This window comes from Cnephaeus nilssonii (genome assembly GCF_951640355.1).
Source record: "Cnephaeus nilssonii genome assembly, chromosome: 13".
Taxonomy (NCBI): domain Eukaryota; kingdom Metazoa; phylum Chordata; class Mammalia; order Chiroptera; family Vespertilionidae; genus Cnephaeus; species Cnephaeus nilssonii.
The window spans coordinates 47348660-47362038 of record NC_137084.1 but is presented as its reverse complement, the minus strand read 5'-3'; the positions used below and the strand labels follow the sequence as shown (position 1 = coordinate 47362038).

Sequence of the window (13379 nt, the reverse complement as noted above, 5' to 3'; positions counted from 1 at the left end):
ATTCCGATAGATGGCGCTTAGCTTCATAAATCACTCAATTTGTTTTCCATTTTCCCTGGGCCAAAGGCAGGGAGCATTGGGAAAAAAAAAAAACACACACACACACAAAAACAAAAAAACAGCAGGGAGTGGAGAGGACTTAGTAAAGGCCCAGACAGGAACGTTCTGTCCAGCGCTGTTTTCCGACCTGGCACGCACCTCAGGCTCATAAGACTGGAGCCACCCCAGCGTGCAGCCTGGGGCCACAGCAGCAGCCCTGCCTCCTCCGTGCAGCCTGAGCTGGCTGCCGGCAGCCTCCTCCGAAGAAAGTTAGGGTGGCTGCAGACAAACCATGCGGATTTCTCCGTCTGCAACCCTTGGGACCTGGCACCATGACTCAGATGTGAATGAAGTCAGAAGTTGCTTTAGTTTGTTTGAGAGTCACCGCCTCCTGATGGATTCGGCAGACGAGTATTTTTCATATTTGTCGCACAGATTTTTAAAGTACTTCAAGCCAGAGGTTAAAACGGCCATAATTTTTGGGGGTGGCCCTTGTATGTGGCTTACAGACCCCTCAATTGGAAGGCTAGGGGAGCTCTGGTACCAGCCACCGCCTCATAGCTCTGGCTTCGATTCAGCCCAGCAGCACACTGAAGAGTGAGGAAAGCCAGTGAAATGCTGGATCCGGGGGAGCTGATCTAAACCTCCTAGAGTGTGTAGAAAGGCTACATGTATAGTAAATGATTCGCTTTTACAAGCTGATTGAAAGTGAACTTGCCCCAACCCAACCAAGATCTGTACAACCAGAAGGGTGTCCCACGGCTTGAAACAACTAGCTTTGCTGCAGAAAGACAGGGAAATGAACAAAATCGTCTCAGTCCAAAGTTGTATGGGGAGTGTGAGACGCTGTTTCTCCCACTCACCTGCTGGCAGCACAGTTCCTTACTGATGCAGTGGGTTACTCTCCCTTTCTCAAAGGTGAGGGGAGGACCTACCTTTTAATATTGTTTCTAAAGCTGCCCCGTGAGTGCAAAAGTGCCCCCACCAAAGCACTTGTTTCCTCCACCCTCCGCCTGAAATTGGGGTTGTCTTCCACACAGTTCATCTTAGATAAACCCACCTCGGCAGTCAGAGGGACTATTCTGCCGCACTTTTCATATTAACGCCAGAGAGGTCTCCTCGTGTGTGGATGAGCTGGGACGCTGAGGCACTGTGACCCCAACGTCTTATCCTACAACACCTTGCCTCCCAATTTACTATGACATACATTGACTCACTTTTGCTTCCTTGATTCTGCAAATCATATGAATTTCCTTTTACTGAATTGTATTTCCCAGAGGCAATGAAGGAGCCAGCTGGACTTTATTTCCTGGTAGTAAGAGGGCCCCAAGTTGATCTGCACACATTAAAGCACTCCCCCCACTTTAAAAAAGAGAGGGGCAGGTCCACCCCCACCCCCACAGTTAGAAACCTGGCCCTGCATTGCACTGTCTTTGGGACTTGAAGCTGTTTGTAAAATGGGACTCACACTGCCCGCCCAATTTGTAGACCCGTCAAGGCAATTGTGTAAACGCGGACTACAAAGGCGCCCAGCACCTAGCAGTCTGTTTTCTTCTTTCCTTCTCCCGCCGAGGGGTGCGAGTCAAATCAACTCTTGCTGGGAAGCGGATCGCTAATTTCAGCAGAACCTGAACCCTGAAACTCTGGGGATGGGAAACTCGAGCAGCCCTGGGGTCCCTTCCTGACGACCCTCGGTGCAAAACCGATTGGCGACCAAGGGCGCGCAGCCCCTTCCCTTAACCCCACCCCCGCTCCCCCCAGGGGCGCGGCCGCCACCCCCGCGTGGGGCTGGAGGTTTCGGGGAATAAAGCAAAACGGGGAGGGGGGCGCGGCCGGCGGCAGGCTTCCGCGCCCTCGCGAACCTCGGCCTCTGGGGTCCAGCGACGCCCGGCGCTGTTTGCGTCTTTGAAGGCGGCGGCCGGGGGGCGCGGCGGGCTGTGGGCGTGGCGAGCGCGCGCCGCCTTCCTGCTGTGGCGCCCCCTCCCTGGCCGGGCGCGAGTGCGCGCGGGGAGCGAGTGCGCGCGCGCGCGCGCCGCAGCCGGTCCGCCGCCTTGTCTTCGCCCCGCGGCCGCGGCCGCCTCGGCCCCTCCCCACCCCGCGAGCTGCGCACCGCCCGCCGCCCGCCGCCCGCCCCAGTGACTCGCGCCCGCGCCCTTGTCCAGCCGACCCCACGGCGGGCTCCAGGCGCCGGCAGCATGAGCGGCGGCGGCGACGTGGTGTGCACCGGCTGGCTGAGGAAATCGCCCCCCGAGAAGAAGTTGAGGCGCTATGTGAGTACGGGCGGGGAACGGGCGCGGCCCGGAGGGCGCGGGCAGGGGGCGCGGCGCGGCCTTGCCGAGGGGCTGGGGGTCCGGGAGGGACCGCGCGGTTGGGGAGGGCGGGCTCCCGGCTTCCTGGGGCGAGGGGGAGGGCTGGCGCGCCCCGCGACTCGGGGGTGTCGGGGGGAGGGGGGTGCCTGCACACCTGTCACAGGTGCGCCGCCGAGGGCGGGGCGGGGCGGCCGGGCGGGCCGGCAGGTGGAGGCTGCGGTGCGTCCTCGGCCGGGCGCGGCGGCGGCGGCGCCTCCTCGGCAGCCAGCTTTCCCGTAAACTACACACAGTATTGAAGTTTGTATCGATGGTTTTCGGACAGCGACGGAGTTGGCTCCGGGGGCTGGGGGACGCTAGGAACCCCGAGCGGCTTCCGCCTGCAGGATTGGGGGGGGGGGGAGGGGGCGGGAAAGGGGGGCCTAGGCTCCGGGGCCGGGCTGGCGGCCCCACCGAGGGCGAGGCACCGCACACCCCTTTCCCCTTCCCTTTCTCTGCCCGCCCCTCCGGGGGCCGCCTGCTCCTTCCAGTCCAAAGCCGCTACCTCACGGGCAGCGTCAGCGGCATGTGCAGCCCGTGTAGTAAGTGGCTCATTTGTTTGTCCCCCCTCTGTCCCTTTATTCCGTATGTCTCTCATATACATCCCCCCACCCCAGCCCTCGGCGGTGACACTGCAGTTTGGTTTGCTCTAAGGACCCGGGTTTTCAGTTGTGCAGTCCCGGGATCGGGAGAGATCGTGCTTCTCAGTTGCCAGGTGGTGCTAACCGGGTGTTGACTGCCATTGCTGGGACTTCTCCCTTCTAGATGAGAAACTGGCAACCTCAGGGGGGAACCTGGTCCAGTCTGGGGTTGAGTGGTGAGAAGGTCTGGCTCTCACCCACCCCCAAACTAGAAGATGACTTGCCTGGTTGGGGTGGGGGGGGGTCAAAGTACAAGCTGGTGCCAATTACTGAGATTTGGCAGAAATCAGCCCTGGGCTATGCGCAGGAGTTTGGAACTAGAAGTGAGGTTGCTGAAAGGTGTCAAGGTCTTCATCCGTTCCCTGTTCGCTTCCTATGAAATGCCCTTGTTACATTGACTCCCAGTGCGGGACTCTGGGATCATTCCCGCAGCGTGGAAGTGAGCTGTTGCCTTCCAGCTGCAGTGCATCAAGGGAGCTCTGAATAGACCCTGCCCCCTGTCAGCTGCACCAGTGCTGGGGGGGTGGGGGTGGGGGGGCCGGCAGGAGGCAGAAGCTCACCAGAGTTTCCTGTCTTGGCTGCCCAGATCAGAACCAGAGGACTTCTGGCCTCTGGATTGAGGAAGTGACATTCTGTGTGTGTGTGTGTTTTTAAGGAAGTGTTGTTGTTGGTGAGAGCAACTGTGTGTGTATGTAAATGAAATCAGGCTCTTATGTAGATCATTTGCTGGGGGGAAATTCTAAAGATTTAGCCCAGGACTTTTGAAAGAGGACATGCTAGTATATTTAAAATACAGTAGGGATGTGGCAAGGAAGTGTTCCTCTCAGTTTTAAAGCTCATTTTCAGGGATGTCCATGTAGCCAAAGAACTATAATTACTAAGAAAGAAACTCTTCTGTTCTTCAAAGTGGTATCAGTTCATTAGACAAGGTTTTTATATTAGGTTAAGGAAGAGCACTTGGCTGTTAATGTTTTCATAAATATAAAAAAACAAAAGTCTTTGGCCCCAGAGAGCTTCTGAAAACTAGCAATGGAAGTGGAAACCATACCAGCTAATGGAATAGAGTATCCAAGTAGCTGTCAGATTAGAACACTAACCTCCAGAACCTTGAAACTTTGTTTTTGAAACAGTTTGCAAACAATTTGATACTGTATCTATGTGTGACTGTGACTACTTCAACTCTGTCACCCAGACTCTACTTATGACCCACTTATTGAGTATGCTTGTTCCCCCCAAAAAGAACTTTAGTTCAAAAAACCAAGTTGGAGGCTTTGCGGTTAAGCACCTTGTCCACTCATTTGATGTACAGGCATACCTCAATTTATTGCGCTTCACTTTGTTGCACCACACAGGTATTGCGTTTTTTACAAATGGCAAGATCCCCCACCAGCAAAAAGATTATATCTGACTTTATTGTGAAACTCACTTTATTGAGGTACTTGCTTTATTGTGGTGATCTGCAACCAAACCTACATTATCTCTGAGGTATGCCTCTGCATACTTGACTACCTGCATTCTTACAAAGACGTCAGCCTCTGTCCCATCTTCCCCACAGCTGCAGCCTATAGGCATCTAATGAAACTCACAGCTTTCCTTAGGCTACAGTGTGATGTGTTCCATTGGTATGACTGGAAGTCTCCCCTACTGTGGAAAGTCCAGATCCCTTAGTTAAAACTGAACTGATCTGTGTAATCCTGAACTCTTGAGGAACAAACTGTCTGCTTTTACATCTTTTCTTTTGGGGTATTGAAAATTTTGCACCCTGTTTTAAATTTGAATTCTACCAGTTCCCTCTGTTTATTTAGAGGCCCACATTTGTTAGAACCAAAATAGGAAAAAAAGTATGTTCCAGCCCCATTGCTAATCACATACACCAAAATATTGTTCTACTGTATATATAATAGACACAGTTATCAATAGTTATAGATTGATAACTCTTCATTGTGCGAATGTATCAAGCATCTGAAATAATGGAAAAAGCAGCTTATAAAATAGATCACAGCTATTTAAATTTAATCCAACAAATCCTTGTTACCAAGGATTAGCTTTAGGGATTTTCTTCATCCACCTTTTATAACTTATTAATCATAAGCAAGTGTAAAAGGTCTATTCAGTATTTTCTATGTGCCCTGGAGCAATTACAAAAAGTGACCTCTGCAAAATGGTGAGTATTACCTCTGGGCATCATGATTTGATTGCAGTGCAAGGCTGGTAGAAAGACTAGCCCTTCCATTCTGCTGCAGTGTGTGTGTGTGTGTGTGTGTGTGTGTGTGTGTACACATGCTCTTCCCAAAGCCAATCCAAAGCAAAGGCTTTGAAGACAAAGAAAGCAGTGCTGAAAAGCGTCCACAGGCCCCCCCACCCCTCCCCCCCACACACACAAAGAAGATCCGAACATCACCCACCTTCCTATGCCCAGTTCACTGGGACTCTGAAGGCAGCCTGGATATTCTTGGAAAATCGCCCTAGGGAGAAACAAGCTTGACCACTACGCCATCATCAGGTTCCCCCCTGACTACTGAGTCAGCCATGAAGATAGATGACAGTACACTTGTGTTCACTGTGCATGTCAAGGCCAACAAGCATCAGATCAAACAGGCTGTGAAGAAGTCCTATGACATTGATGTGGCCAAGGTCAACACCCTCGTCAAGCCTGATGCTCTGCTGGCTCCTATGATGCTGTGGGTGTTGCCAACAAAACTGGGATCATCTAAACTGAGCCCAGCTGGCTAACTATAAATATAACTTTTTTACACTGTAAGAAAAATACATATTATGACATACACTGCTCTGTAATTTTCTATTTCATGGTGTTAAAAGATGTAGCTTCAGATTGGTAGCAGTAATGCCCCCTAGTGGCTAGTTTGGAGAAAGTTGAGTATTGATTCTAATGAGCAACTGAATTGAGGAAATTGTTTGCTTTTATTTATTAAATACATGTATTTATTAAGTATCTGTGTCCAAGGCACTGGATTTCATGCTGGGAATAAAAATTAAGCCAGCCTTTCAGTCTTATGAGATGACCTTGCTTTCTCTTTCACAAAGAAGATTGAAGCTACCAGGGAGCAGCTGTCTGCACATACTGTGACCAACTTTCCAAATGCATGTGTATCTTCATGGTTCCTTTCCTTCCTTCCTCTTCTTAGAGTAGATGAGGTGCCCCTTCTGACTGAGCTATCCTGCTGCCTGTGCTCTGGGTCAGATCCTCTCCTACCTATTCAGATAATTCATACCCTTTCTGTCGTGAATCTTCAGCTTCTTCCCCTCTACCTATTCCTTTTCATTAATATTTACACACGCTTGCTTTTTTTCTTTCTCCTGTTTATTTATTTTTTTTAGAGAGAGAGAATAAGGGAGAGGGATAGAGAGGTAGAAACATGGATCCAGCTGCCTCCTACACACCCCCTACTGGGGGGTTGAGCCTGAAACCCAGGCATGTGCCCTGACTGGGAATCAAACCAGTGCCCTCTTGGTTCATGAGTGGATGCTCAACCACTGACTCCAGGCAACACATACTTGCTTTTAACAAAATTCTCCCTCAATATCACACCCCTTCCTTCTCACTGTGCTTTTTTTTTTTCTTTTCTTTAGAGCTAAACTTGCTAATGGCTGTTTATATTATGTCTCCCTTTCTTCCACCTTCTTCTCAGTTAGCTCCAGTCTGAAACCTACTTTGTCATTTCACCAAAGATATTCTCAGCAGGTCACTAAATCAGAGGTTTATTTTTCACTCCTCATTTTAGTTTATCTCTTCACTGCTTGGTCACAGTGGACCACTCACTCTTTCTTGAAACACCTTCTTCTGATCTTCAGCAATACCATATATGCCAGGTTTTTCTCCTTTTCTGGCCATTCTCAGTCTCCTTTGTTAGATTGACCCTCTTTACCCAGCACTTAAAGGGTGAAGCTACTTTATAGTCACAGTGGCTCTGGTCTAGGCTCTTTTCTCCTCCTCAGTCATCCATTCTGCTGGCTTCGGTTATCATTTGCATGCTGGTCATTATCAAGTTGAAGTTCCATCTTAGAGCTGTGTTCTGAATGCCAGATTGGCATATGCAGTTGTTAATTGGACATCTTTACATGCATGCCTCCCAGTCAGCAGACTCACCACACCCAAACTAAACTGTTCTCTATTCCTCTCTTCTTTACCCCATGGCTGCTCAGTAAATGGTGCCACTGTCAAGCGGGAAACGTTGGAATCATCCTTGACTCCGGTCACCCACTGTTCCACATCCATAATCTTTCACCAAAACCCATTAGTAATATTATTTAAGATCTTTTTCTACATCCTTCTCCACCCCCACTGCCATCACTCAAGACTATCATTTTAATAGTCGTCTGCTTAGTACTTACCCTGTGCCAGGCACCATGCTTAGACCATTGAACTCTTAATTTAATCCTTTTAGCCCTGAGAAAAGGGAAATGACTTTCCCAACTTCATCTAGCTGTGTCTCAAAGCCTGAGTTTTTTTAAAAAATTAAACTTTTTATTTAGAGATCATTGTAGATGCCTATCTAGTTTTTAAAAATAGTAAAGAGAGATCCTGTGTACTCTTTTCCAGTTTCTCCTTGTGGTAACATCTTCAAAAACTATAGTATAATTTCACAATAGGATATTGACAATGATACAGACAAGATACAAGACATTTCAATATCTTCATGATCCCTCCTGCTGCCATTTGTAGCCACCATCCCACTCCCTCCGTGTCCTTAACCCAGACCAACCACTAATCTGTTCTCCACTTTTGTCACTTCAAGAGTGTCACCTAAGTGGATTCATACAGTATGTAACCTTTAGGGATTGGTTCTTTTTCATTGAGCATAATCTGGACACTCATCCAAATTGTATTTCTTTTTTATTGCTGAGTGGTATTCCAGGGTACGGATGTACCACAATTCATTTGTTTAACTGTTCACCCATTGGTTTTAACTTACATTTTCCTTGTGGATAATGATATTGAACATCTTTTCATATGATTTTTGTACATCCTCTTTCAAATATTTCTAAGTCTTTTGTCCATTTTATATGGATTGTTTATGTTTCTTTGCTGTTGAGTTTTGAGAGCTCTTTATATGCACAAGGTGTCAGTCCTTGTCAAATATGTGGTTTGTAAATATTTTCTTTCAGTCTGTAGTTTGTCTTTTAATTCACTTACCAGTATAGAGGTTCCTCAAAAACAATTAAAAACAGAATTATATGATCCAGCAATTCCCCTTCTGGGTATATATCCAAAAGAAATGAAAACAGGATATCCAAGAGATATGTGCAGTGTTCATTGTAACATTATTCACAATAGCCAAGATTATATTGGTGGGCTGTATTGGCATACAATGGATTATATTGTCCATTGAGATACACTGGATGAATGGAGAAAGAATGTGTGTATTAAAATATATATATTAATATATATAATGCACAATGGAATATTATTCAGCCACGAGAACGGAGGAGATCCTACCATTTGCAACACATGGAAGGACCTTGAGGGCATTATGATAAGTGAAAGAAATCAGAAAAATGTTGTATTATATCACTTATAGACGGAATCTAAAAAAGCCAAACTTATGGAAGCAGAGAGTAAAATGGTGGTTACCAGAGGCTGGGGTGGGGAATTAAGCAATTGTTGGTCAAAGGGTACAAGTTTCCAGTTAGAAGATGAATAAGTTCAGAGATCCAGTACACAGCATTGTGAAATAGTTAACAGTACTATATTGTATGCTTGAAAATTGCTAAAAGAGTCGCTCTTAAATGTTCTCACCACATAAAAAGAAATGGTATTTATCTGATGTGAGGGAGCTGTATGGTGGTAATCATACTGCAATATATAAATGTATCAAATCAACATGTACACCTTAAACTTACACAATGTTATATTTCATTAACTCTCAATAAAGCTGAGGGAGAGAAAGGACAGGGGAGAGGGAGGTCTTTAGAAACTACAGTGAATTCAAGATTTGTTTCTAGACCATCCTAGGCAGCCAGGGCTTTATTCTAACAAACTATTTGAGTATTTAAATAAATGTTCTATCTGGCTCCAGTTCCTGGGTCAGATAACCAGGTGGAAATTCCTTTTGGCAGCTTTCTGTTCTGTGGTCCTAATCACGGATTGGTTCTTTGAATGTGTTCACAACATCAAAGAAACTGCTCTGACCCAGGGCCAGCCTCCTGAGCTTCTTGTCACAGGCGTTGGATCAGGATTTCTCAACAGATGAATGAATAAGCCAAATGTGGTATATACATACAATGGAACATTATTCAACCTTCAAAAGGAAGGAAATTTTGATGCATGGACGTGCTACAGCATGGATGAGTCTTAATTACATTTAGCTAGGTAAATAAGCCAACAAAAGGATTCCACTTATATGAGGTACCTAGAGGAGTCAAATTCATAGACAGAAAGTAGAATGGTGGTCTCCAGGGCTTGATGGCGGGGAGGTAGGGGGAAGGGGAGAATGGGGAGTTATTATTTAATGGATACAAGGTGGAAAGGGTTCTTGAGACAGATGTTAGTGGTGGTAGCACAAAAATGTGAATACTGCACTTAATACTACTGAACTGTATACTTAAAAAATGGTTAAGATGGTAAATTTTGTGTTATTTGTATTTCAGCGCAATTTTTTAAATGTCAAACTCTTTATTTGCTAAGGGTTAGTACTTGGCTTTGCTAATACTTCTATAATCCAAGGGAAAAGAGGATGGAATGTTCACAGCCTTAATGATAATGGAATGTTCTCTCAGGGATATCTGAGGACCAGAGGCAGTGAAATTGTACAAAGCAGGAGCACATGCCTGCTGCTTTGCCTAATGAAACGACTGGCATGGCCTTCTCTCTCTAGCTAGAAGGGAATAATGGAATGAGGTAGCCTCCAGTTTATGAGATATGCTGAGAAATATAGGTTCCTGAGGAGGCTATTGCCTGCATCCACATTAATGTTGACAAGCACTTCTTTTGCACCCTTTTCCTTCCCAAGGGAATGCATCAATGCTCAACCCTGCCTACGAGGAATTTGCAAGCTAGGGAGACAGACGTGTACATGTGAAGTAGCAATGCCCTTATATGGAGCAGTACGATCCAGGCAGCGAGCTTCATGAAGGCGAGGGCTCTGAGCATGGGAACAGTGGAGGAGGAGTTGGGGTTGAGAGTTGGACCCAAAAGATTAGGACCTAGAAAGGAACAAGGCAATTCAAGTGGGAAAGGGGTAGTACATGTGGGATTTTGGGGGCAGTGAAAATCCATCCAGAGTGGAGGAGTCTATGGTAGAAATCAACAGAGGTTGGGAAAGTATATGGAGAGCTGAGGAGGAGAGTCCATAAAAGGCCTTTGAAGGTAGGATGACATTTATTAATGAAGAGCATCGCTCTGACTCATAAGTCTTTGCCTCTGAGATAGCCACTCCTTTAATGTGAAATGTCAGTGGTGTGTGGACTTTTTTTTTTTTAATCTTCAGAAGTCTTAGTGCTTCAAGGACCTTGGAGTCCTTAAACAAGTGACTTGATTCTTTGAGCCCATGTACTTCCTTGTCTGTAAAATTGGAGCAGTACCTCTTACCTCACTGAGTTTGAGAATTTATTAGGATATAACAAGTGAAAAAGATCTTAGCACAGTGTTTAGCCCAGAGTAGGTGTGTAATATTGGGGGATGTGGCAGGAGGGGGTGATGTTTATTGATGTGTGTTAACCCTGTCATTAGGGACTCGGAACATGGGTGTCTTCACATCCCTTTCACATTTGGGGCAGACCTGAAGTTTGCAAGGTCAGAATGTAAGTGGAATTCCAGAGCTTGATATCACATCGAGGTCTAGGGAGTTAGTTTTTCCTTAAAGGAACATCTCAGGGCCTCTTAAAGGAACATCTCAGGGAAGGGAAATGAAACCACATGGGGATTTGTCTGGAGCTATAACTTTGACCAGGGGATGTAAAGATCAATGTGTGAGATTCTAGAGCCCGTTTGAGAATGGTTTAAAGTGCAGAAACTTCCCAGTAAGTGGCAACCCCTTCCCTTAAAAAATAAATAAATAAATATGGCCCTAGCTGGTTTGGCTCAGTGGATAGAGCGTTGGCCTGCGGACTGAAGAGTCCCTGGTTCGATTCTGGTCAAGGGCATGTGCCTTGGTTGTGGGCACATCCCCAGTGGGGCGGTGGGGGGGGGGGGGGGGAGGAGGCGTGCAGGAGGCAGCTGATCGATGTTTCTCTCTCATCGATGTTTCTAACTCGCTGTCCTTCTCCCTTCCTCTCTGTAAAAAAAAATTAATAAAATATATTTTTAAAAAAGATAAATTTAAAAATAAATGTTTTCATTGACCTGGAATTGAACCTGTGACCTTTTAGTGCACAGGACGACACTCAGCCACGGCTGAGTGGTAACCCTTTGAAGCTGATGTCTCCCAACCTCCAGGCCCCTCCAAAGGGCACTTTTTCCACGTCTAGTGTGGCATTGGGCTTGTGCCTGTCTCCCTTTGCTAGATACGAGCACTTTACATGATGGTGTAGGCATCTCTTAGGACTTGTTGCAGGCTTGGTGCCACTTGTCAGGCACCAGCTATAAGCCAGGCAACTTTCAAAGAGAAGGACTCTTTACCCTACCCCCACCCCCAGCTTTATACTTTCTTATTTTTACTTGCCTACCATTCATCAAAATAGTGGGTTCCTTATTATCCTTCAAAGTGATCAATCAGGGTATTTTTAGTGTCCTTATGAGCTCACAGTTATACACATTTGATGGGTTTGAATCTGTTCTAGTTGTTACCTTATGGATGCTCGGGTTGGGCTGTCTGTGGCCAGTGGGAGCCTGTTGAGGTGTCTTCTGAGTTCTTCTGACATGACCTTACTAGTATTTGATAGTTTCTTTATTATCTGGTGTGACAAGATGTTCCAGGTCTATCTTTCCTGATCCAGACCTAGAATTAGCTATTTCCTCAAAGACTTCTTTACTTTTAGTAAAAATGGTATCTAGAAACCCACATGGACATTAAGGGGTGTTTATTGGATTGGTAACACTTATTTTTTTTACATGGTTATAATTACCATAAACCATCACTTTGTATTCGGCTTTTCCCCCCCACAAACCATCATTGGGGGGGGGGAATATTTTAAATTTATTTCTACATAATATTTTTCCAGTTTTTAATTATGAAAAATTTCAATCACACACAAAAAGTAGAGAAAATAGCCTAATGCACACGAAGTCACACAGTTTCCAATCGTTTTCAAGATTTCACTGCATTCGTTTCATGTATCCCTTTCCCTGTTCCTTTGCTAGAATATTTTAAAGCAAATCCTAGACATATGCATAAGTCTTACAAATGCCATGTCAGTGAATGTATCACACCTTAGGTACACATTTGCCCTGGCTAGACATTTGTGCTACTTCCAGTTATTCAGTGTTGTGTACAGGCCAGGCTTGTTCTGTTAAACAGGTGGGACATCTCAGAGTTTCACACCTGCTGATGAGCCACAGCAATTAGGTGTGGTTACCTATCCCTGCAGTTTCCTTGGTCAGGCCATCAGTATACGTAGCCTGCTTTGGAAGAACGTGCCAGTGGAGTTCCGCAGGCTAGCAAGAGCCTTTTATATACAGACTAGTAGCCCTGTGCACAATTCCGTGTGCCAGTAGCTCGCTGCTGCCCTCCAGTAGCTCTCTGCCCACTGCCTGGCCCTCCTGTAGTTCCTCCCCCCCCCCCCCGTCCCCCTCTCCTCTGCTCCCTCCCTCCCATAGCTTGCTGCCCTGCCCCCTCCTGTAGTTCTCGGCTGTCAGCTTATAGCTCCCTGCCCCACCCTCCTGCTGTTCCGTGATCTGGTCGTTAAGCTTCACGGTGTAACGACCAATTACATATTACATCTTTATTATACAGGATTTTCTTATAAGGATTATAGGAATGAGTCTGTTGCTTTGATCTTCTTTTGACCTTTTGATATAATTTTCTAGAGGAGAGAAAATTAGACTAGGCTAGATGTATATATACTTTATTGGGTCCCAACAGAGGTTACCGTGTATTGAGTTTAATGCCCATTAGAAGTCTATCTGAAGATACTGTCATTACCAAATAGTAAAAGTCTGCGGTGTGCATGGTGTTCCCCTCTGAGTTTACAAACACGTTCGGGAAGCAGCTTGGGTTATAATGGCGGGCTGTGCCAGTGGCAAAGACCGGTGCTGCGGGAGTCCAGGAGAGACTGGGCTGGTGCGGTCAGTGAGTTGTGTCACGAGACCTGTGTTTATATTTTACTTCTGGGTAATCTTCCATTTCACCTTTCTGCACCCATTTCCTTATATACTATTAGGACTCCTATTGCAGCACCCTGTTACGGCCCCGCCCTCCCCCTCAGCATGCGTTATGGAACCCCTTCTTCACACCCT

General features: G+C 46.4%; 1 protein-coding gene across 1 annotated transcript in view; it reads left to right on the top strand.

Annotated features, from left to right (window-relative positions):
- Nucleotides 1-2043: 2043 nt before the first annotated feature.
- The window catches only part of GAB2 (GRB2 associated binding protein 2), a 164819-nt gene continuing 153483 nt past the window's right edge, over nucleotides 2044-13379 (top strand). The window contains exon 1 of the mRNA XM_079787603.1: nucleotides 2044-2309. Within this exon, the coding sequence (XP_079643729.1) occupies nucleotides 2235-2309 (75 nt within the window). The 5' untranslated portion in view covers nucleotides 2044-2234. The remainder of the gene's footprint in view (nucleotides 2310-13379) is intronic.